General features: G+C 47.5%; 1 protein-coding gene across 7 annotated transcripts in view; it reads right to left on the bottom strand.

The window, feature by feature from the left end:
• Positions 1-3,957: 3,957 nt before the first annotated feature.
• Positions 3,958-25,731, bottom strand: part of HSD3B7 (hydroxy-delta-5-steroid dehydrogenase, 3 beta- and steroid delta-isomerase 7) — a 56,754-nt gene continuing 34,980 nt past the window's right edge. For all 7 annotated transcript variants that reach the window (XM_035134988.3, XM_088656100.1, XM_060281771.2 and 4 more), the window contains 5 exons: positions 19,307-19,450; positions 13,452-13,560; positions 8,675-8,774; positions 7,778-7,940; positions 3,958-6,987 (listed from right to left, as the gene is read on the bottom strand). In XM_035134988.3, coding sequence (XP_034990879.3) covers positions 6,563-6,987; positions 7,778-7,940; positions 8,675-8,774; positions 13,452-13,560; positions 19,307-19,450 — 941 coding nt within the window. In that variant the 3' untranslated portion in view covers positions 3,958-6,562. The remainder of the gene's footprint in view (positions 6,988-7,777; positions 7,941-8,674; positions 8,775-13,451; positions 13,561-19,306; positions 19,451-25,731) is intronic.

Genomic DNA, 25,731 nt, shown 5'->3' on the forward strand with positions numbered 1-25,731 from the left:
CCCATTTCACATGCATCTCTAAGAGGGGGAAAGGGGGCGGGGCAGATGCTAAGAAATCCCAGCTACCAGCAAATGCCTCAGAAATGTGCACATTTCAAAGAAAGTGAACATGCATCAGATCAAGATGAGCACCTTACCTTGAAAACTCTCAGATGATTTGTTTTCAAGGCTCTAGGCCTTTTTTATTCTGGTGTTAAGTCAGTAATGTCTGTAGGGATCTGTAGTCCTATAAGGCGGCTCCGGCAGTCAGGCATTGGGGGTTGGAGGGGGCATGTATCAGGTACCAAAAAATAAAAATCCTGGTTGCTGGATCCCTTGCGCTATGTCTCCATGACAATGAGAGCTATAGACCTTTTCAAGTTCTACCGTATGTCAGTTTTCTCAGATTCCATATAATGGTTCCTAGGCACACCACAAACTATCAGCCATGGCAACACCTGAACCCGCATGACTTCAGATGACTTTTTTTTATTTATTTCCCCCATTTACGGCCTTTACAGCTAATGGCAGCAAATGGTCCTGCTCTGCTTGTCTCCCTACAAATGTCCCCCAGTTTGCATCAATAAGGTATCACTCTAGACCAGGCACCCCCAAACTGCGGCCCTCCAGATGTTTTGGCCTACAACTCCCATGATCCCTAGCTAACAGGACCAGTGGCAGGGCCGTCTTAAGCATGTCGGGCGCCCGGGCGCCGTGGTGCGGAGATCGCTCCGGCGCCCCCGCACCGCCCCGTTTCTTGCCAGGGCTGGTGGGCGGGCGCAGCACGGCTGCCGCATGGCTCCGCTGTGTGGCGCCCCCCTAGCGGCACAGCGCCCTGGTGCCCCGCACCACCAGCCTTCCCCTAGAGCCGGCCCTGACCAGTGGTCAGGGATTATGGGAATTGTAGTCCAAAACATCTGGAGGGCCAAAGTTTGGGGATGCCTGCTCTAGACCAGTGTTTCCCAACCTTGTGCCTCCAGCTGTTTTGGACTACAACTCCCATCATCCCTAGCTAGCAAGACCAGTGGTCAGGAATGATGGGAATTGTAGTCCGAAAACAGCTGGAGGCACAAGGTTGGGAAACACTGCTCTAGACACTAGGGCCTATGGACAAAGCTACTGTGTGTAAGGTCACTGCCCCATAGCCAATAACCTGGGAGCAAGTACCACTGGACAAAAAAAAGGGCCTTACTGATTCTTTTTCTAGTGAAACAGGGCTGTGGGTTCTCTTCATGAAAGGTCACATCAGGGTCAAATAGCACAGCCAATTTTGCAAGCCGCATAAATCGTACTTGCGCTCTCTTATTTTGCAATATTTTCTCTCTCTTTCCCCATCAATGAGCTACTCAGGGCTCTGGAGCCCTGTTCCCAGCCACTGGAAGCCTTATTCAGCCACCTCTAGCACCCAAGAATTTACAGCTATCATCCACACAATTTCAAGCAGTCTTTGCAATCGGTGAGGGACAGAAACATGCTCTTTTAAAAAAACACAGATTCCCAGGAAGCTAGCTTTGCCTGTTCTTTCACTTTTCTGTGCTCTCGGAGAATTGCAGAATACACAAAGCCCAGGGCTTGAATTTTAACATGTAATAGACTAGTATAGGAATTATTTTAAATAAATGCCCACCCTCCATTAGCTCTCAGCTTGCCTGTAGGACTGTGTCTATGGGTGCTTGCCATTAGAGATGGAGAATTCTGAACAAAACAGAAACGGGAGCAGAAGTTTCTGATGCGCACCTATTCGGTCCCATGTCCAAAATGCAAATCAATCCAGCAGAGATGATCAGTATTCGTCTGCGTCGCTGCTTCCACTCCGCAAACGATTATGTAGCCAATTCCTTCTCCACCCCTGGTTTGCAGTGTTTTTTCCTTCCGATTGAAATGAACAGGGCGGAATACCGCTAAAGACAACGTAGCTTGCTTAATTATATAAATCACATGCTACGGAAATGTCTGTGGTAAGAGACATACCGATGGCTGGCTATTCATCAAACATTAACCCCCCCCCCAAGGTAGCTGCACAAGCTAGGCAGATCCCATCTCTGACGGCATCATTTTCACCAGCACTATCGACATTCCCTTCAGACTCTCTTAGCTAACTTTATCCTCTGGGAGACCAGGGTTGAACGCAAAAGGCATTCACATGTATTCCTCGTTTGGACAAGTACCAGATTTTGATGCACACTTGTGTTTTCCCTTGACACCTCTCTCTTCGCAGAACTAGGGAGGGGTCAAAACACACCAAGAAGCTTCTCGCATCCGAGACTCCGCCCACTGCTGGAGGGAATGGCGGACAATTCCATCTTCTCCGCTCCAAGAGTTTTTTTCACGGCGGCTTCCTCGGGAGTATGCAGCCTCCCTTACCCCTCCCGGGACGCTAAGGGAGGGGGCCGCTGGCCCACAGATGCCCCTTAACCTGCCCGGACCCCTGCGGGGGGGGGCTGGGCTGTGCACCCGTTGGAGTCGGCACTCCTGGAAGCCACCCACCAGGCAGATGGGTCCCATTACTTGGAATTTGAATTAGAGGAAAGTTTTGTGCATGCCTCAGATGAAAGAGTGGAAATTTATTGCTTATGGACACAGCCCTGAGTAGCAGAGAGAATGATTTGAATTACGGCCACTGAGAGATAAGAGGAAACATCGCAGGAGTGAAGAGCAAGCATCTAGAGAATCCGAGACGCCTTACAGGGAAGTGCAACTTTTTTCTTTGTTCTTTGCCTATAATTTATTAAATACCTTTCCTGGACGGAACATCAGACTTGATCTAGAGCAGCAGGATAATGGAGAGTACAAACTGGTGGATACGGAATTTAAAATAAATCTGACATTGGAGTTATTATATACAATTTGACATTTTTGCAAAAATCTCCCTTAAAATCCTGGCCCCGGCTGAGAGGCTGAAGATTTGTGACTGTAAGGAGGATCTAAGATTTGTGCCGCAGTTCGTAAATCAAACAAGATGGTGCTGGAATGGAACGCAGTCAGAGGTAGAGAAGTAGCCGTTCGGTTTTGAGAAGAGTGAGAAGAGACGTCTGGCTTTTCCTCTACTGGAAAGACTGTGATTCTATTTTCAGAGGAGCCATGGAGGAGAATTTGGATATAATTTATGACTTAATTGGTATCAAGGGCCAGAGATCGGAGGCAGGTTACAGATATAGTCCACACAGAGACAGAAAGTATTTGGAAACATCCAGCGGGCAACGTAAACTCGGAGGCCGAGAAAGGACAGTAATAGACTTGAAAATATGTGATATTTATATCAGAGGCTGTTAAATGAGGGATAAATTCAAAAGGAAGCAAAGGATATTGGTGATTAACAGGGAGCTCAGGGGATCGGAGGCATGGGAGTTCGAAAAATTAAGTATAACTGGCTATAATTGGAATGTTTTCTCTAATTGGAATTGTATGATTAATTTGGATTTGTAAAAATGTAATTGGGAATAATTTCAATGTGATTTGATGTGTTTTAATTGGAAAATTTAATAAAAAATATTAATTAAAAAAAGAAGCTTCTCGCATCCACCCAAGGTATTCGCAAACACAGGGAGTGGTGCAATCCGTTTATACCAGGGATGGCCAACATGAACCTCAATTCCCATCATGCCTGGCCACTGGCCATGCTGGCTGGGGCTGCTGGGAGTTGGAGTTTAGACTCTGCAGACACGGCTTTTGTTTGTACTTGCATATAAGCCATATCCAGTGGATTTTCTAACCTTGATATTACCGGTATTCACCTCTATTCACAAGCAGTGAGTCTTATCTGTCAGGCGATCTGAAAACTTCCACGTGCCTACAATTTCCACCTTGTTCATAAACATGCCATTTATAGCACTGTTAGAGGAAGAGAAGAGATTTTAGGGAGGGAGCTCTCCTACAGACTTCAGAATTCTCATTCTTCTACCATTCCTACGACCAATCTCTGCATGGCCCTGCCAAGGCTCCCCACCGACACAACAGGAGGGAAAACAGGAGCCAAACTTGTTGTCAGAATTCAACGTATTTATTTATAATAGTTAAGACTTTGATCAAAGAATACGTTCTACATTATTATTTGGTTTCACCAGCGGGAGCAGCAGGCTGGCATCTTCACCGCGCCCAGTTTAAGCACCAACAATGCTCTTTCGGGGTGAAGACAGCTGGTCGTACTAACGGATACGACAAAAAGGTCCGTCCAGCCCAGAAAAGATTCCTCTGAGGAGCCCATGAGCAGGGCATCAAGGCAGGAACAATCTCTGCCAGCCAGGGACATTCCACTTCCAACCCCTGTGACCAGCGGCCTGATCTGCCATCTTTTTGCCTTGTTCCCTCTAAAAAGCCAGCTTAAGCCAGTGATTTAAAAAGACTTACTTGTTTACCCGGGCATTTGATGGCTGAACGATAACCCCTGAGATAACTGGCTGAGGGAATGTGCTTGTTTTTAGCTGGTTTTAGAAAGTTATTATATTTTTATTGATGCATTTGGCACCCTGAGCTCTCTCGGGAGGAAGGGTGGGATATAAACTGAGTAGGCGTCACATTTACTGACAGCGCAGTGAACTCCGTCAATTAATTAAGTCACTGTGTGGTAAGCAACTTCCTCTTCCATCTCCAGCCAATTTTTGTACTGTGAAAGAGGGAGAAACACCTATTTCAATTGGGTTCCTCCATGTCACAAATCATTTTATCTGCCTCTATCAGCCCTAGGGATGGTTGGCTCCAGCAATCTCAGTTTCTCTTTTTTAAAACCTTCAGGATGCCCCATTCTAAATCCATTGTTTTTTGGGGGGGCCCTACTAATACATGCCTTTCTGAAAGCAATTTCCCTCACCGCAACGTTGTTTTGTGCCTCATCTACACTAAATATTCATTTTTGTGCACACTATGAGAACTGCATCGCAAAATTCAGAAACGTGCAAATTTTAAAGGAAAGTTGTGTTTCGGTTTGCATCATGGTTCAGAAACGAGAAATTAAGCTCTGCGTGGAAATGCATACTTAACACTCACCCTGCCCCTCACGAATTCCTAATCACCCCAACCTTCAAATCATCTAAACTTAAACATGTCCTAAACACTTTCGCCTTCCCCATTAAGGATTTTGTCAGTGGGCTTTCCTGCATCTTGTCCAGCCCAGCAACAGTGTGTTGTGTGCCTTTGTCACTTTTCTTCAGTACTGTCAATCCTTAGATCCTGCGAGGTTGCCAAGTTCCTACATTTGACAGGACGTTTCAGGAAAATGAGCCTCTTTTACTGGGTCAAATCTCAAAGGGGAGGAGTAAAACCACATGGCAAAGAGTCAGAATCGGGGAAGCTGTTAGCTGTCCCTTATTAATCAGACTGCAGGCAGGGACCTCTGGGCTCCACCCACCCATTGTAGTGGTGTGTGTTTTTTAAAGAAAAATCCGCCATGATTCTCCAGTCATATTCATAGTGCACAAGCCCCGCAAAAAGTGGCAGGAAAAATAAATCATGGCATCCTATGTCACGCTAAGTGAAGTCCTACACTGAGAGGAGAGGCTGGATGAAAATCAAAACATGGATCCGGATCCCGACTGTACTGGAACCGGCGGTGTAGTGGCGATTGAGGTAGGAAGAAAAAAACTGGAATGGGATCGCGGCGATGCGGAATGGATCGAGGATCCTTCAGAGGGATTCACATTGCTACAGGAAAGGAATGATGGCAGCATGAAATTGCACGCACACACACACACACACCCCAGACCCACTGTGCCATTCATTTGTAGCACACTGAAAATAAAGACTGCCATGGGAATGGAATAAGAACGAAGGAAAGTGGCTCTGGAAGAGGAGGACTCCCATCAGAGAGGGAGTCTGGAATGTGCAACGCAGCCCAAGCAAGATCCAGATCGTAGAAGTAATACTAACACTGAGATTGGAGGTTCTGATGAAAGAGCACGCCAGGGAAGGCAGGTTCATTAGGGCAAAAGGGAAGCCCTGGCCCACCAATTTGCCTTCTTTTAACCAGCCCAGAAGGTGGCACTGAGCTGGCAGCCTCCTCTTTCTCCTTAGTCTCAGGGCTGCCCTTGTGAAATTCACCAGGTAGGAAGGTAAGGACCAATCTAGCATTCCTTAGCTCTGCCTGCCATTGCCTCTGGCGCTCCCTAATGTTAGCCTCCTGCTTAACACCCTACCGGCCTTGACAGATGACAGCCACCAGTGGAGCACACAGCTCTTCTTACTGAAGTAAAACTATATGCTTAACCAACATTCAAAACAGATTTCGGCAGAACTGGCACACTCTCATTGAAAGTGGTTGCTGCCAAATCCTGGAGCAGGTTCCCCCACAGATCAGTTCCTCTTTCCACCCTCTCCCGGTCATCCTTTTAAGGGCTTTGCGAGTGATGAATAAATAATAGTAATTACAAGGATTAAACCAATAGTGTAATCCAGAGTCTACCAAGATGAAATTACTCTTGACGGCACTAGGTTATAATAAAAACAGCTTCTGCAAGAGTGTGGGGAAATGTACTCGGATGCTCCAGTGGAAGCAAAACCCAGGGCTAGGCTGCTTTGGGGGAGCAAGGGGGGGAAGTCCCTCTCTCTCCTGGCTTCCCTGTCCCTCTCCCCCGCACACACGGCCCGTGTCTCATTTCCCAGCATCCCTCTGGGCATCGATCTCCTGGAGCCATTTCACAGTGCGGGCCCGGCTCTCCTCCCAGCTGTAGAGGGGCTTGTAGCCAAAGTGCTCCTTGGCCTTGCTGGTCTGCACTGTGAAGGTGGTGCTTGCCACAGCCAGAGTGTAGGGGTTGAGGATGGGCGCATAGTTGCACAGGGGCTTCAGCAGCCACTGCAGGAAGGCATTGAACAGCGCAATGAACCGCAGGAGCCAGGGAGGCAGCAGCGGCTGGGAGCCCAGCAGGTGGAAGCCGCAGGAGCCCAGAAACTCCATGTTGAAGTCCTCGTAGCTCTTGTAAGGCGAGTCGTCGTAGCAGAAATAAACCTGGCCTGAAACAGTCAAGGGAGACTCCTGGATCTTCCGGGCCACCAGCAAGTGCATCCAAGACACGTTGCCTGCAAAAGGGTTGGCAGGGGGAGGAAAAGAGGAGAAACACTTGGGAATGAGAAACAGGATCGCTAAAGCAACCTACGCAACGGGGGGGGGGGGAGAGAGAGAGAGAGAGAGAGAGAGAGAGAGAGAGAGAGAGAGAGAGAGAGAGAGAGAGAGAGATCCTACAGATGGGAATATAAACAATAAGAGAGGTGAGTGTCATCAGGTCATTGACTCAGAGCGCTTTGGGACGACTGAGCATCTGTATCTGCAGCCAGTCCGTAAGCACACAAGTCTTTGCTTGTGTATTTGCCAAGGGCTTAGCTCAGCCTTCCTTGTATGGAGGAAATAAAAATAAATTCGTAATTTAAGTTACAGGAGATCAAAGGGATCTTCTTTCAAGAAAACCGCTTTTTAAAACACATTGTGAGCCAATCGCCCTCTAGCAGAGGTTAGCAAACTAATAAAAAGCAGGCCCAGGAGCGGCCGCATTCCCCTCCAAACCCTTACACAAATTAATTTACAAATCCCCATTGTGGTTTATCTGTTCCTCTTGGGAAAAGAATTCAAGAGGTCCGACTGCGAAATGTTAATACACAGGCTCTGGTGTTCTTGCTTTGCTTTTGTCATGGGCAAAGCAGCAAAGCATTCCAGGAGGGAAAGGTTGTTTGTTTTGATAAAAAAGCAGCAACGCCATCTTGCTTCTCTGGGACTCTGGCTATAAAGGACCAGAGGGAGCGCGCGCAAAGGCACCTGAAGTTCGTGGTGACATCGCAGTTCAAGAATGGCACACAGCGTGCATGCGAGACTTACCGACATAGACCCTGCCGTGCTCGGTGGAGGGTGGGGTGGCTCGCATCAGACACCTTTTGGTGATCAGCCCTTTCTCGTAAAACTGTTTCATGAGTGGGTGGTGCTCCCCATAGATGCCAGTCGGCCGGAGAGCACAAGTGACCAGCTGCTTCCCTCCTTCCACCTGGCGGCACAGAAGAGGAGGTGGAGAAAACCTGTTAGCTCCCCCTGCCACCAAGGACCTGGTTCCCTTCCCACCTCCCCACTGTGACACATGTGGGGTAGAGGAGCCTCTGGGTGGTCAAGCATTTTGCTGGAGGGATTCAAGTTGAGGGTATGCGGATCAAAGGGCTCTGTCTCCCCCAGTTGCAACAAACCCACTTTGGGAAAAAAGAAACTGGACTTTTTAAGCAGTTTGGAAGGTGCAGAGTGAGCAAATGACTAACAAGAAGATGAGTAAACACCCTGCAAGTGAATCAGGGTGAACGCAGCATGAATGGTCACTGTCGTATACAAATCAAAACAAGGATGACTAAATAACCCTACCACACAGGGTTATCAGAATGATAAGGAAATGCTACGTGCACTCAAGCTCATTAGAGGGAGGAGAGAAAGGGTGGGTTTTAAGAGTGTCGTAAATACATCGCAGAGGGGACATCTTGCTGCACTTGTACGGGGCCACAAGACTCTTGTAAGAGACTAGTCGAGTTACTGGGGCACATAAACATCCACTGACAGCAGCCTGCATCATTAGATGCATAAATTGTTCTTAGTTGGCTGACAGAGGTGAAGGGTTCGTGCCATGCATCTGAGGAAGCAGGTTTTGGCTCTTGAACATTTATGTCCTAATAAATCTGTTAGTCCTTTTAAGGTTCTTTGTTCCATTCCAAACCTGGGCTGAAGCGGAGCCTGACTCACCGCTCGTCCATTGGCTTCGATAACCAAGCGCTCAGCCTTGGCTTTGCTAACCGGGTAAGGCTCGGTGTGAATAACCTCATATTTGGTGTCTTCGTTTCCCCTGCAAAGAAGAGGAACATGCCACAGGGAATCAGAACCCAATACTTCAATGTAGAGAAAGAGAGCCCAGAAGCCCCACCTGCCAGACCCATCCTTTTCCGTCTCTGCTACAAAATAATGTACCTTAATATACTTCAGTTTTGTTCAATTAACTCCAATGCACTGTGTTATAATGGTACAGGGGCTGCTGTCAAGTGCAGGGCAAGGTGCCTGCATCTTAAAAGAGATGGGTAGAAGGAAGAGCTTGCTTGGTTGGGTATTGTTTCTCCCAGCATTGCAAAAGCACGGTGGGAAACGCTGCAACTGTAATGTGCATTAATTTATTGTTGTTGTTGTTTAGTCGTTTAGTCGTGTCCGACTCTTCGTGACCCCATGGACCATAGCACGCCAGGCACTCCTGTCTTGCACTGCCTCCCGCAGTTTGGTCAAACTCATGTTGGTAGCTTCGAGAACACTGTCCAACCATCTCGTCCTCTGACGTCCCCTTCTCCTAGTGCCCTCAATCTTTCCCAACATCAGGGTCTTTTCCAAGGATTCTTCTCTTCTCATGAGGTGGCCAAAGTATTGGAGCCTCAGCTTCACGATCTGTCCTTCCAGGGAGCACTCAGGGCTGATTTCCTTAAGAATGGATAGGTTTGATCTTCTTGCAGTCCATGGGACTCTCAAGAGTCTCCTCCAGCACCATAATTCAAAAGCATCAATTCTTCGGCGATCAGCCTTCTTTATGGTCCAACTCTCACTTCCATACATCACTACTGGGAAAACCATAGCTTTAACTATACGGACCTTTGTCGGCAAGGTGATGTCTCTGCTTTTTAAGATGCTGTCTAGGTTTGTCATTGCTTTTCTCCCAAGAAGCAGGCGTCTTTTAATTTCGTGACTGCTGTCACCATCTGCAGTGATCAAGGAGCCCAAGAAGGTAAAATCTCTCACTGCCTCCATTTCTTCCCCTTCTATTTGCCAGGAGGTGATGGGACCAGTGGCCATGATCTTGGTTTTTTTGATGTTGAGCTTCAGACCATATTTTGCGCTCTCCTCTTTCACCCTCATTAAAAGGTTCTTTAATTCCTCCTCGCTTTCTGCCATCAAGGTTGTGTCATCTGCATATCTGAGGTTGTTGATATTTCTTCCGGCAATCTTAATTCCGGCTTGGGATTCATCTAGTCCAGCCTTTCGCATGATGAATTCTGCATATAAGTTAAATAAGCAGGGAGACAATATACAACCTTGTCGTACTCCTTTCCCAATTTTGAACCACTCAGTTGTTCCATATCCAGTTCTAACTGTAGCTTCTTGTCCCACATAGAGATTTCTCAGGAGACAGATGAGGTGATCAGGCACTCCCATTTCTTTAAGAACTTGCCATAGTTTGCTGTGGTCGACACAGTCAAAGGCTTTTGCATAGTCAATGAAGCAGAAGTAGACGTTTTTCTGGAACTCTCTAGCTTTCTCCATAATCCAGCGCATGTTTGCTATTTGGTCTCTGGTTCCTCTGCCCTTTCGAAATCCAGCTTGCACTTCTGGGAGTTCTCGGTCCACATACTGCCTAAGCCTGCCTTGTAGAATTTTAAGCATAACCTTGCTAGCGTGTGAAATGAGCGCAATTGTGCGGTAGTTGGAGCATTCTTTGGCACTGCCCTTCTTTGGAATTGGGATGTAGACTGATCTTCTCCAATCCTCTGGCCATTGCTGAGTTTTCCAAACTTGCTGGCATATTGGGTGTAGCACCTTAACAGCATCATCTTTTAAAATTTTAAATAGTTCAGCTGGAATATCATCACTTCCACTGGCCTTGTTATTAGCAGTGCTTTCTAAGGCCCATTTGACTTCACTCTCCAAGATGTCTGGCTCAAGGTCAGCAACCACACTACCTGGGGTGTACGAAACCTCCATGTCTTTCTGGTATAATTCCTCTGTGTATTCTTGCCACCTCTTCTTGATGTCTTCTGCTTCTGTTAGGTCCTTACCACTTTTGTCCTTGATTATGGTAATCTTTGTACGAAATGTTCCTTTCATATCTCCAATTTTCTTGAACAGATCTCTGGTTTTCCCCATTCTATTGTTTTCCTCTATTTCTTTGCATTGCTCATTTAAGAAGACTCTCTTGTCTCTCCTTGCTGTTTTTTGGAAATCTGCATTCAGTTTCCTGTATCTTTCCCTATCTCCCTTGCATTTTGCTTGCCTCCTCTCCTCCGCTATTTGTAAGGCCTCGTTGGACAGCCATTTTGCTTTCTTGCATTTCCTTTTCCTTGGGATGGTTTTCGTTGCTGCCTCCTGTATAATGTTACGAGCCTCCATCCATAGCTCTTCAGGCACTCTGTCCACCAAATCTAAATCCTTAAACCTGTTCCTCACTTCCACTGTGTATTCATAAGGGATTTGATTCAGATTGTATCTTACTGGCCCAGTGGTTTTTCCTACTTTCTTCAGTTTAAGCTGGAATTTTGCTATAAGAAGCTGATGATCTGAGTTACAGTCAGCTCCAGGTCTTGTTTTTGCTGATTGTATAGAGCTTCTCCATCTTTGGCTGCAGAGAATATAATCAATCTGATTTCGATGCTGCCCATTTGGTGATATCCATGTGTAGAGTCGTCTCTTGTGTTGTTGGAAGAGAGTGTTTGTGATGACCAGCTTGTTCTCTTGACAGAACTCTATTAGCCTTTGCCCTGCTTCATTTTGAACTCCAAGGCCAAACTTGCCAGTTGTTCCTTTTATCTCTTGATTCCCTACTTTAGCATTCCAATCCCCTGTAATGAGAAGAACATCCTTCTTTGGTGTCATTTCTAGAAGGTGTTGTAGGTCTTCATAGAATTGGTCAATTTCACTTTCTTCAGCTCTGGTAGTTGGTGCATAACCGGGGCCGGGTTGGTGAAGGGGGCATTAATTTATACCTTTTAATAAATGTGCATTAAAGCTGCAGCATTTCCCAGTACCTATTGCAAGCTGAAACTTATAACTTGATTAGTCCCTCACTTCCTCAACAACAACAACAAAATCCTACCCCCTACAAAGACCACCCACCCCACAATTCCATCATATCATTCCAGAGAGGCATCTTTATTGCAGCGCATGGACATCATAAGCTTCCTTTTGATTGGTAGGGGTGGGAGAATCCAAGGGAGGTGTTATTGTGTAACCTGGGGGTCCCCCAAATTGGTGCCCTCTGCTCTGCAGAGGATTGGACTAGATGACCCTTTAGGTCCCTTCCAACTCTACAATTCTGTGATTCCTCCCTAGTTAATGTTGTTTTTTAAAATGAATTTGGCTTTTAGGAATTGCTCAGTTGCAGGTGTTCCCTGCTTTACTGTCTGCGTGTGTGGTTGTCTGGGTGGGTGTGTTTTATCTGTTTGTTTTGTAGGGCTAGGGGGAGTTTCAGGCATTGCCAGTTTTTCTTCTGTAAAGCCAGCATTCTCTGGTGCCTATGATACATTTTAAGATTTGCAAATGGGCCTCAAAAGGTTGGGAGCTTGCATGTTTTCAGCACTCTTCGAGAAAGATGGATTATGGGTGCTTAATGTCCCATTCCTTGCACACACAAACACATACACACACACATACCAGACAGCTGTCTGAGTTTCTCCATTTTCTTTCCTTGCCCCGGGCCAAAATATTCAGCACCGAGACGTTTTGTGTTTGCAGACAAGGGAGGCGATTAAAGTGTTTGCAGACAAGAAACTACCAATCTCTTGCTTTAGTGGAAGTGGCAATTTAGGCTGCATCCACACACCATACATTTAAAGCACATTCAAGGAACTGTGCAAGGCTTAAGAATGGAAGGACAGCCCTGCTGGGTCACTCCAGCATCCTATTCCCACAATGGTCAGCCTATGGGAAGCCCGAAAAGCAACGCCCAAGCACAACACCGTTCTCCCCTCTTGCGATTCCCAGAAACTACCGTAGCATTCTGAGGCAAACGTCCTCCAGCAGTGGAGGCAGGACATAGCCATTGAGAGCCACTGTGTCTGATCCTCTCTTAAAGCTCCTTTCAAAGAATCCTAGGAACTGTGGTTTTCCCTTCACAGAGCTACAATCCCCTGCACCATTAACAGACTACAGTTCCCAGGATCCTTCGGCAGGGGGGAGGGTTGCTTTAAATGCATGGTGCATGCACAGTGTTAGAAACAGGGGGAAAAATATTGCCATGTAGGGAGCGCTGTTATATGTAATATATCTCCATTGCCCATCTCCAGGGTTACCGTTGCTGTGTACATGTGTTGTTTTGATGTTGCCAGGGAGGACACAGGGGAAGCCCTTGTACAGGACCAAAGCCAGAGCCTGGACCAAAGCCAGAGGGAACTCCCTGCTGTGGATATCAGGGCTCTGTGTATGTGTGTGAGAGAGAACACAAGCGCTTTAGGCACATCACTTTATTGAAAGTGCCTTCCAATGATAGGATGGCTGCATTTCTCACTGGCTCAGGCTAGCCTACCTCACAGGGGTGTTGCATAGTTTTGAAAGATGATGGGTGGGCTTTCTAAAGGCAAAAGGAAGTTAGAGGAAGAACTCGCCTGCCTTTAATGGACATTCTCATAACTCAGCCTGAAAAGCCCCTGCGGGATGCAGCACAGACTGAGAAGGAGATACGTCTGTGCTGTGGAAGGGGAAGGGAGCCCAGCATACACACTGGAGCCAATGCAGCTGGGGCAGAGATGCCGCAAGCCCCAGGTGAGGCACGTACCTGAAGAAGGGGTCACCCCTCGCATTGGGCCCCACCACTTCCATGCTGCTGGTGTAAATCAGGTACTGGGTTCCTTGTGTCACACATGCTTCGATGATGTTCTGAGTTCCTGTGCCGAAATGATGGAAAACAGAAGAGGAGAAAGGAGAGAAAAAGAGAAAGAGGGAGAGGGAGAGGGAGAGGGAGAGGGAGAGGGAGAGGGGGAGATGAGACACATAAAACACACCTCTTGGCCAGCCCAGGGGCAGAGAACATGGTCCCTTCCAGTTCCCATCATCCCTGACCACTAGAACCACTAGAACATGGGTAGGCAAACTAAGGCCCAAGGGCTGGATCCAGCCCAATCGCCTTCTACCGTATTTCTCCGAAAATAAAGGCACCGTCTTATATTTATTTTTCCTTTAAAAAACACCCCACTATGGCTTATTTTCAGGGGAGGTCTTATTTTTTCCCCTCCTCCTGCCGCGGCCGGCATTGCTGCTGCGCCTATCACTATGTCTTATTTTCGGGGTATGGCTTATATTCCTTGAATGCTTAAATATCCTGCTATGGCTTATTTTATGACTACGTCTTAAAATAGGGGAAACAGGGTAAATCCAGCCCACAGATGGTCCGGGAATCGGCATGTTTTTACATGAGTAGAATGTGTCCCTTTATTTAAAATGCATCTCTGGGTTATTTGTGGGGCATAGGAATTCGTTCATTTTTTTCCCTTCAAAATATAGTCCGGCCCCCCCACAAGGTCTGAGGGACGGTGGACCGGCCCCCAGCTGAAAATGTTTGCTGACCCCTGCACTAGACCATGCTGCCTGGGGTTGATGGGAACCCAAGAACACCCGGAAGGACACCCATACTGGCTATTCAGGGCACCACCTCTTGTTCCTTCCAGGAAGGTAAGTGTGCGCAGGCAAAGGCTGTCTCTGCAGGAGCCGGCCCTGCTGGTGACTTTGGACGAGGGGGAACAGCCTTTCCTGCAAATTTAGCCACTCCCCTCCTGCGGAGCTCTGCCTACACTGGGCACCTTTCTTTCCCCTGTTTCAGCCAACTCAGAGAGGAGGAGAAGGCTTGCAAAGTACTGAGCCCCCCGCCCCCATAACACCCCCTCCTGCCCTGACAGCTAGAAACCCTGACAACCCCCTACTGCTGCTACCTTCTGCTACTTCCAGCTGGAGTTGCTGAAACAACAAGCACTAGTAACTTGTTCTAAAACATAAAAAAGCAAGCTAAGGTTTTCAACATTTCTCGATTCCATGTTTGTACAATGTCAACTACAGAGGTACAGAGCGGGTTTATCAGTGGCAGCAGTATACTTCTCAGTACAAAATGCTGGTGGTGGGGGGGATTCCTGGAAGCATTTGACTGGCCGCTGTGGGAAATGGTACTCTGCAGCTCTTGAGAGGGATCCAGCAGGGCTCTTCCAGTGTCCTAACTATGGGATGGAACACTGGGGCAGACAAGTCACAACAGTTCCTAGAGTGTCCACTAAGAGGGACTCACCTGGGGGAACACCTGACTCAGTTCCTGTTCCTCCAGATATGCAGATGAGATGGATTAGCTGGCAGACAAAAGCCCCTAGCCAGCAGCTATTCTCTTTCTTAGCCTTTTCTCCTTCAACAGGAACACATCTCCAGAGAATCTCCAGTTAGGATGGTTCTCCCTCTTGGCCTGCTGCCAAGAGAGAGACCAGACGGAGCCTCACTTTAGTACGTAGACTCCAGGTGTATATATTTGTAACTTTTCTACGTAAGCCTGCTTTTCTAAGATTATGCTGTTAATTCAGGATGTCATGTGAGTAAACTCTATCTTATTTTAATACTATTGTGTCGTGTATTTCTTTTAAGAGGGACAAAGGGGATTTGCCAGGAAGTATAATATTGAAGTATAATATTGTTGCAGAGGTTCTAACGAACCTAACGCTCACGCTTTGCTGCGCACAAAAGGGGAATGTCACTCTGCTGATATTGGAAGCTTGCTAACACAAGCTTGGATAGGATCTATCTAATAATATATCCTAATCCACATCCCTAACATTTCCACACTAACTGCATCCCCCTAGACAGCGACTGGGTCGCCCCTGCTGGGAGGGGTGGAAATATCAGAGGGCTTTTGCAACCAGGATTCAGTGGCTTGGGGCAGGTTGGGAGTTGGGGTTCCCGGGGGAGGAGAGAGACACAATGGAGTGTCCCAGGTCCCTATAACTCAAGCACTGTCCTAGGAAGCGTCCCAAATCAGACAATTGGTCCATCTAGTTCAGGACTGCCCACAATGACTGGCAGTGGCTTCCCAGGGTTTTCAGAGGCCTGCCACCACCACAGAACTTCTCAGTGAGGTCCCTTGAGAGCTGGTGTTGGGAGGGGAAGGGATGCTGGGATGTGGAACTCTGGGCCCTCTTCTGTTAAGAGCCAATATGGCATCGTGGTGAGAAGGTCAGGCTAGAACAACGTCAGGCTACAACACCCAGTCGTGAAACCCCATTAGCCGGCCTCAAGCCAGTCAGTGAGTTGGTAAACCAAGAGCAAACTGTGGTGACAAGCTTGTGGTTTGATGGTAGTGAGACAAACCACAACCCTGTGTTTCCACAGAACGTGGTGCCAAACCACGGCTCGGCTCCAGGTAGCACACAGGGCGCAGAACCAGGGGAGGATCAAAACAGCTGTGGTTTTCTTCCCAGGTACAGTGCTACCTCGGTTGATGAACTTAATCCATTCCTGAAGTCCGTTCTTAAATCAAATCCATTCGTAAACCGAGGCGCAATTTCCCTAGTGAGGCCTCCCGCCGCCGATGCCCTTCCACCGTTCGGCTTCCGTTCATAGACTGAGGTAAAGTTCGCAAACCGGGACACTACCTCCGGTTTTGCGGAGTTTGTAAACTGAATAGTTCGTAAACAGGACTGTTCGAAAACCGAGGTACCACTATACCTGAACACTAGCTCATTCTCGCTAAGCCACAGTTTGGCTTGGCCTTATGTGTGGAATGAAGCTAGCCTGCCTCAGTCCAAACTACCTCAGAGGGTTGCTGTGCAGGTAAAAGGCAGTGGCGGGGGAGAGAAATAAAACAAATGATCTGCAAAACAAGACCAACCCAGCCCCAACCCTGGTTCTCAACCCATCCTCTTCCAGAATACCTGACAGTTGTGTAAGGGGATCAACCCACTTTCTGTTGTGCAATAACAAGCACCTGTTTTGGCCTGTGAGAGAAAATGTTGAAATATATAGAAACGTGGGCCTTTGCATCTCATGTAGCGGCAGGAATTTCATCCCAGACTTCACAGGCCCTCCCTGCCGGCCTCATTACTCCCTGGCAAATGTGGAGGACGTTCATAAATTAAAAGGAATGCCCACACATGGATGTTATTATCCTTGTTCCTGACTCATCTCTGCCTTGATCGGTTTTACATCAGTAACTGACAGAGGGTTTTCCCCCAAAACCCTCAATGCCCTTTCCCAAACAAAGAAACAAACAAACACTGCACCCCAAATGGAGCCACTTGGGGGCCATGGAGTCAGAACCGGCTATTAAAGTTTGGTGGAATAGGAAGGTCGGACAGGACAGGACAGAGCTTTTCCTCTTAGGCTGCCAGAAGGAAAGGATGAGTGATGGTGCTTTAAAAACGTGGCAATCCCGTTCCTGTTGTTTTCTCTCCAAACGCCCTCAGCCAGGAGCATCTGATGTAAAGCCAAAGGGGGGGGGGAATGGAAGGAGCATCTCAGCTCAATTGCCGCAGATCCCCTCAAAGCAGAAATGAGAGGGAAGGACCTTGGATTCTGCCTTATATCAAGTCAGACCGAGTTGGGGGTAGGGGTGGAGGGGAACCTTGGTTTTAGCAGGGATTTCCATGTGTACCCCTTCCTCGATCCAGGATTTAACGCTTGCTGAGCAGCTGATGGGTGAGGATTAAATCTTGCTCCCAGAAGGATTTAACACACACACCCCTGCTTGTCAGCTGACAAGGTGGGAGTATAATCCTGCTGCGTTGGCTACCTGCCCATGTCCCCTGTTGGGAATGGGTGTGCATAGCCAACACAGGATTTAAACCCCCCCCCTCCATGACCTCATGAGTGAGGGAAATTGGCTGGAAGTTCCCCACTCCTACACAGGCTGGCAGTGGCTCTCCAATGTTTCAGGTAAAAGTCTCTCCCAGCACCTCCTAGAGGTGCTGTGAATCAGACGGAGACCTCCCGCATGCAACCTGTGTAGCCTGCACTACTGAGCTGTGGGCTCACAGGCCGTGCTTCCCAGCTAGGCTTGATCCCCTTGCCTGTGACGCCAGGGCTCAGCCTCTGAAAAAAGATGAAGCTACAATAATGGTAAGAGGGTCTCTGTGCATACACAGAGGGAAACTGGCTCTCCCCTTAAGGAACCAGAGTCTGTTCTTCAGCCTCCGGGATGTGGGGCAGGAGACCCACATGAGATAGTGGCTTCCTGAACCTGGAAACGCTCTTCCTTGAACACCGGTCCTGCTAGCTAGGGATGATGGGAGTTGTAGTCCAAAGACAGCTAGAGACCCACGTTTGGGAAACCCTGCTTTAGGGCAAAGCTGAGGAACCTGCAAGCCTGGCATGTGTTGCTGGACTACAACTACCAGCATCCCTGTCCATTGGCCAGGCTAGCTGAGGCTGATGGGAGTTGGAGTCCAGCAACTGCTGGAGAGCCCCAGGATCCCCCAAGCCTACTTTAGAGGAATTAGCCAGCTAGTTCTTGGAAAGGCTTAGCAGCACTGTTTCAGAGAAATCTCTCTGTTTTCCTCCTTTATACAAGCAATGCTAATTTCCCAGTTGTAATATTTTCCTTTCCATTGCAATTTTATTTAGCAATTCTTATTACGTTTTTCACAGAACAGTCTTCAACCACCCCCGCCAGCCTCCTGAAAAACAGATTTATTAACTTGGCAAAAGCAGGCGTTGCTCCCTTCAAAATATTTGACTTTTATCTTCTAGAAAGACAGGCTGAAATATTAGCACTTCCCATCAAGCGATTCTTAAAAATCCAGACCTTTTCTTAACATAAGAGGGCAAGAAGAGGCCTGCTGTGTCAGGTCACGGCTGGATGACAATGCATTGTGGGTATGCTTGGCCTTCCTCTGGAACGTGGCCTGGTTCACTGGCTTGAGCAACCTGGTAACATTTGCTCCCCAGCCACCTTTCTGACATCTTGGTTGCCTCATAACACTAAACCATGTTTTATGAGACTCTGTTTAATAATAATTTTGTTGTTTAGTCGTTTAGTCGTGTCCGACTCTTCATGACCCCAAGGACCATAGCACGCCAGGCACTCCTGTCTTGCACTGCCTCCCACAGTTTGGTCAAACTCATGTTCGTAGCTTCGAGAACACTGTCCAACCATCTCGTCCTCTGTCGTCCCCTTCTCCTAGTGCCCTCAATCTTTCCCAACATCAGGGTCTTTTCCAGGGAGTCTTCTCTTCTCATGAGGTGGCCAAAGTATTGGAGCCTCAGCTTCATGATCTGTCCTTCCAGTGAGCTTAATAATAATAAGCATGGCTTATTATTATCTGCAAACCCTGCCAGAAGCTTATCTATGGCTTGTTTTGCTATAACTACAGCCTGGTGGTTATATGGAAACCCAGCACCATTCCCTTAGCCATGGTTTGTTGAAGTCACCCTAGACACTCACAAAACTCCACAACCACAAGACGAGAACAAAACAAGTGTTGGAGAAACAAGCCATGTTTGTTTGACAAACTTGCGGTTAACTCATGTTTTGTGAAACAAACCATGGCTTAGCATTATGTGTGAACCAGGCTGCTGTGGTGCTCTCCGTGGTCCTGTAATGGGCAGGGCGACTTCCTCTGGACCATGGGGGAAAGAGGCCTGACTGGGTAGTCTTTCAATTCCTACCTTGAACGTTGACCGCAGTGATCTTCTCAGGTGAGACTCTGCCCCAAACATCCACCAGGCTGGCAGTGTGGATGACCAGGTGGGCTCCTTTCATGGCTGCCTTCACATCCTCCAGGTTGCTGATGTCGCCCTGGATCAGAGTCACTTTGTTTTTGTTTTTGAGAACAAGGAGAGAGAGAGAGAGAGAGAGAGAGAGAGAGAGAGAGAGAGAGAGAGAGAGAGAGAGAGAGAGAGAGAGAGAGAGAGAGATGAGTTGGGACTTTCAGTTGCTACCTGGGTCAGAGAGAAAAGGCGGTAGCATCAAGTCTACCTTGGTTTCTTAATTAGGAAAGAACATACTAAACACAAACAGATCCACGTCTCTCCCCTTCTCACCATCCTCCCTGCCCCCAACAGAGGGAGGAGAAGCAAAGTGGCATCCTCCTTTGTGCTCCTAGCCCTGCCCATACGAACGATTGGAAAATCATTGAGAGCCACAGCTGTCCTTATGCACACCCCAGATAGAAACATCAGGAGCTGCCTGGAGGCTACAGGGACCCAACCTGGATCTTCTAAACACGCAAAGCATATCATTGGATGCAAAACCGGAGCATGGAAACTGCAATGTGTTTCAGCAATTTGCCTTTGTGCAAATTTCCATTTTGATTTGCATCACTGAATTCAGGAGGGGATTCAGCTGCGTGCTGAAGGCAAACCTTCCCACTTCTGCCCTGTGGCAATACCGAGGCATTCCTGCATACTGAATGAGTCGAGCCAGCTTAGGGGAATCCTCCTTATGAGTGAGAAGCACCACACACTTCTACGGCAGGCTGTCGAGAAAGAACAAAGCCAAATACCTGGTTATATAATTAAATGCCTCCTCCCAGAAAGAGGGTTGGGTGGATGTGTCAAGTTCTCTTTCTCATTTTCCACATATTGGTGCTTAGCTCTCCACATTCCCACATTGGTTTGTGAACATATTTATTGTTGAAGTCCTCATGAAAACTAAACAGTGTTTTTTTATTGCTATCTTCTCAGCCCCCAAGACACATTCCTCCGTTGTCTCCCGAGACAGACAGACGCCAACTAAAGCCTCCTAATATACCCCTTTAGTATGGAATAATATAAACATCTTTGTAAAGCAACTTCCCCTAACATAATGCATTTTGCATGTCATTCTGATTAATATATGTGTACCTTAACATCTACATATTTGTACACATTACTTGGCTGGAGAACTGGAGTGCAAAATGATGTGTGAATTTCAAGCGGTGGCTGTGCTTCGGTTTGCACATTGTTTTAGAAAGCGTAAATTAAGTAGTTTTGCCTTTAAATGCAAGCTGAATCTAATTTCTCCCCACCCCTTCCTAGAAATAGCACTGTCTTTTGTTCCAGGCAAAGCTGGGGGGGGGGGTTAGAAACCACACCATCACCACTGTCACCCCTTGGCACCATTCTCTGCTGCCCCACATTTCCTACAGAGAACACGGAGAAGAGAAAATGCAAGAAATTGCACACCCACTCTCAGCTCAAAAGGTCTCCTCTGCATTTGGACACCCAGAAGGGTAAACTTTCTAGAAACAACACCCCCCACAAGGTCCATATTTAGCTGCCCCATAACATGGGACATACTCCACTTCTTTACTTACTGTGTCCACCTATTGAGTGAAGAACATATTCAACATTTCAACAGGAAGTCAAAGTCAGGCATGGCATAAGATCGACTTCTTGCTGGCTTTACAATTTGCATCAAAGTCATGCCTTCTTATGGAGCCAAAGGTTAAGTTAGCCACCAAACTACCTTCCTTGCACACCTCAGGCATTCTTTATTTTTGTTTTCACACACAAAAAGTATTGCATAATATGTGCAGCCTATCCTGGCTTATACATTTAAAATAAAAAGAAGGGAGGTTTTAAAAATATATATACCAGTAGGTGGGGAGGTGTTCTTGATGTCACAGGTATTAGCCAATTGGCCCCACAATTGGCTTAGCACTAAGATAATAAGGTATTGCTTGAAACACTTCTGCCTCTCACTTTGTTTCAGCACAGCAAGGCAATCATATAAGCAAGCATGACAAGAGATTACAAAAACATCCTGGGCTTAATGTTGTTTCATCAAGTTTTCCTTGGAACGAGAGACTGTGTTGTTTGAGCCATCGGCCCCTCTCACAACCGCTTTTGTTTTGTCTAGTTTTAGGAGCAGTTTTTTAAAAATGCCACAAGGACAGCCTTGGTCGCACTGAAGGGACATGTGGACGGGGCTTGTCACAGAAAGCTTAGAGGACATACCAGACAAGAATTATATTTGGAAAATTGACAGACCACCAAACATTAGCAAATATCCGAGCACTGTAGAACAATTAAAAAAATAAATGAATACAATAAGACAGACGAAAACAGTTTCTCAAAGAAATCTGATGCTGCACATGAGCCAACTCACCCTTCTGGAAAAACCAATTCCAGTTAGAGGGCAGCTACCGATCTCTCGCGAGAAAAAAAAAGGGATGTCCTGGTTTTGCCAAGACACTTGCGGTGTATGCCATGTCCGGCGCCATTACATCTTAAATGCAACAGCTTTTATGGGTATTGTCACCTTCAAGACCCACTTGCTTCTCAGGCTAACCACCACTGGAAAGGTGAAGGATGGAAAGTGAACTTTGGTGTTCTTTCCTGGGCAGCTGGTTTTATCCATGATAATTTTTGAAACCTCACAACAGGTTAGAGAGACGTGGCAGGCGGGGAGAACAGGAAGGAACGGGATCTAGTGGGTTACACCAAGTTCACCAAGTGCCTCCTTCTCTTCCTCTCCTGTATTTCGCAGGCAGGAAACCCCCTCAGGAAATCCTGCCATGATGGCATCTGCTACGAAACACCTGCCAGGAATGAACGGCCAGGGCACCCGTCGCCCTTCCTGTCCCCATCAACCTGCTTGCCCACTCACCCAGGGACCATGGGGGCTTGCGGCTCACTCCTATCTGCCTCCCTTTACGTCACGCCAGGCCTTGACAGGAGGCAGTGTCCTTCTTCTCTGCTTTTTCCTGCCCAGATGCTTTCTGGCTGCCTGTCACTTAGCTGGCTGTCAAAACCATTTCCCCTTCTAAATGTGGTGCTGGAAACTCAATTCTCTGGAACTTGAAAGAGCCATTACCAATGAAAGGTCACCAGGAGGCATCCGGGAAGGGACTAGAGTCATATTCCCACCCTTCCCAGTTACTTATTTATACCCAATTTTTTTATTCTTATTTTATTTTTATTTTTGGGGGGAGAAGGCGCTCCGAGTGGCTCCAGCAGAGCTCCAAAGCTGTCGCCCATCCTGGCAACTACCAGGCCGAAGCCTGCTTTGCATTAGCAGCATCAAAGCCACTTCTCGGGGTATTCCCTGGCCCCCAGGATTGTGGGTACTGGCTCCTGATGTGATGAAACGTCTCTTATAAACCAAGACAATTCCACACGTGGTGAAGGGTTTGTTTCATTACACAAACAAATATCCATGTTCCACACTGGCTTCCTGAGCAAAGCAAAAGTTGTGGCACTGGTTCACTCCCTCCTCAGTCAGTCCTGGTCGCAAAGGCTGGAGCAAGGAGTACCTGGCAATGGGAAATGCCTCAGCCCCTATTACTTAAAGTAGCTGCTTGCAAATTAATATTCTTGCAAGGTACCACTTCCTTTCTAGCCCTTTCCCCCTCTAAATTGGCAAAAGGCCAGATTTGGCCCAAGGATTCCCAGTTGCTAATCCACAGCATATATCAGATACACCCTAGCTTTTTTCTTTCCCGGTAAAGAGAAAAATGTGGCACATGAAGCATCTCTTAGGCCGCAGCTGCACTACACATTCAAGGTAGCATTATGACACTTTAAACGGTCATGGCTTCCCAACAAAGAACCCTGGGAACTGTAGTGCTGAGAGTTGTAGTTCGTTAAGGGTGCCAAAGAGTTCCCCTCAGAGAGTGACAATTCCCCGAGCGGTTTAACAATTAACCCCTCTTGTCAAGGAATCCAAAAGAATTGTAACTCTGTGAGCCTCCAAACAACTATCAGCACCCTTAACAAACTACAGTTCCCAAGATAGTTTGGGGGAAGCCACAACTGTTTGAAGTGGGATGACACTGCTTTGAAATGAATAGTGCAGATGGGACCTTAGTGGGAAAGGAAAATAAACTCTTGCACATGCACAAGAAGTGTCCTCTTTATTCCTAACACTTTCACGTACCATAAATGACCCATAGCTTTGTTGATATCCAAGGAAACTCGCATTTTTCCCCCTACAGAGGCCTTGCAAATGGCCTTAGCCGATTCCCCCCCCCCTCCATCCCCTTCACATTAGCAAGCCCACTTTTTACAGGTATAATAAGCGGCAGCCTGCTTGGAAGAAGGCAGATGGGGCTGACTCTGGGAGGTGTTGGGACTCCCTGACACAATGAGCCTGCCAAAGCAGAGAAGCAAGGCCATGCAACTTCACCAACTTTCGGTATATTGACTCCCACTGCCCACACCTCACCAGGAGGGACATTTTGCTTGCATTAACTATTGACTCTGTCGCTAGCCTCTTTTTTTCTCCCCCCAAAACACCTCCTTCCCTTGGTCAAACTGCATCCTTGCCACTAGAAACCGGTGAAACTTCATTGTCTCATTGCTTCCTCAAATCAAATCAGATGTGCTTTCGAGGGCAGGCCTTGTTTACCCTGGACTGAAACCAACACAGAAGAGACCTTGGACGCAGAAGGATATGAGGTCGCTACTGGGCTTCTCTCGGGGAGAAATCCCCAGGCAGGCCCTTCGTTCCCTCCACCCCACCCCACCCCCTCTCCCGGTTCTCGATTCTTGTTTCTCAGATTCCTGTTTTTTTGCCCTGCTGCTTGCTACTGAGTGCTATTTGCACTCGGCCAAGCCGAAGAGATTTTGGCAGCGCACGCGAGCTCCGCCAAAGGACATGGGCCAGGCACGAGGCAAAGAGAGCGAATCGCAACCAGCTGCAGTGGACAGCATTTGGAACATCGGCTTCTCTGCAGCCAAGGCTGGCTGTGTACCGACTGGGAGCACGCACTCACACGGAGGTCCATGCTCCGACAAAACACTTCCATGTGTGGGTGTGGTCTTTTTGCACCCTGCCAGCAAAACCCCTCATTTTGGGGGTGGGGGGGCGGTTTTCCTGCAAATAAACCATCACCACCACACCCTCTGCATCTTGCAGGGAACAGTTTTGAAGGTCAACAGCGAGCTGCACACCGCACATGGGGAAAATGGGCCTGTACCAGATGAATCAATGCGAGGGAACAGAGTGTTATGTTGGCCCTATCCTGCCCTCCAAAGCTTCCTCCCCGAGAACCGCACAGGCACATTTTCTTGCCACATGTTGGCTGGCTTCCTGGCTGGTTGTTTCAGGGACAGAACTACTCACGGGCTGGATGATGCTGCCCGCAAGTTGTAGTATCTCAGAGCATTGCCTCCATTTTGCTCTCAGGAACTTTCCCTTCCTTATGTGACAATTGCTCGCACCCACAAAAAGATTTCCAGAGGGGGTACAAAAGATGCAGCTTCCAGTCTCAGGAGCTTTCTTTGCTTCCAAACTGGTTGCTTTAATTTATTATAACAGGGAGAAGTTAGCCCTCTTTGTGTTGTTGGGGACTCCCAAGTCCCAGCAGGCTGAACCAGCTTGCCCAATGGTTGGGGAAGATGGGAGGAGGAGGAGGAGGAGGAGGAGGAGGAGGAGGAGAAGGAGAAGGAGGAGAAGGAGAAGGAGGAGGAGAAGGAGAAGGAGAAGGAGAAGGAGAAGAAGGAGAAGGAGAAGGAGAAGGAGAAGGAGAAGAGTTTGGATTTGATATCCCACTTTATCACTACCCGAAGGAGTCTCAAAGCGGCTAACAATCTCCTTTCCCCTCCTCCCCCACAACAAACACCCTGTGAGGTGAGTGGGGCTGAGAGACTTCAGAGAAGCGTGACTAGCCCAAAGTCAGCCAGCAGCTGCATGTGGAGGAGCGGAGACGCAAACCCGGTTCCCCAGATTACGAGTCTACTGCTCTTAACCACTACACCACACTGCAGTCCAGCAACATGAGGAGAGTCGTGGGTTTCCTATTATAGGGAGCGATACACTAACCCTTTAAAAGGGTGGAATTTATACTTTTTAGCTGGTTTTCGTGCATAATATTTCACTTTCCTGATGCTTAGAGGATATTTTGTTAAGTCATCCTGCTACATTTGCAACAAATTTTCTTTGTGTTTTCGCATATAATGTTTGATACTAAAAAAAAAAAGATGCTCTGTTTAGTTGTCAATTTTATGGAATGTATAAATTTCTGGCACTTTATCTAGTTGCATTTAACCTAAGTTGTAAAGGGCTTTGTTTTAAAGTTGTAAAGAGTTTTTGTTTTGAATTTGAGCTGTGTATACAAATTGTCATCAATCAATCAATCAATACCTTCATTCAAATTCCCAGGATAGTT

This window comes from Zootoca vivipara, chromosome 12 (assembly GCF_965207765.1).
Source record: "Zootoca vivipara chromosome 12, rZooViv2.hap1.1, whole genome shotgun sequence".
NCBI classification, from domain to species: domain Eukaryota; kingdom Metazoa; phylum Chordata; class Lepidosauria; order Squamata; family Lacertidae; genus Zootoca; species Zootoca vivipara.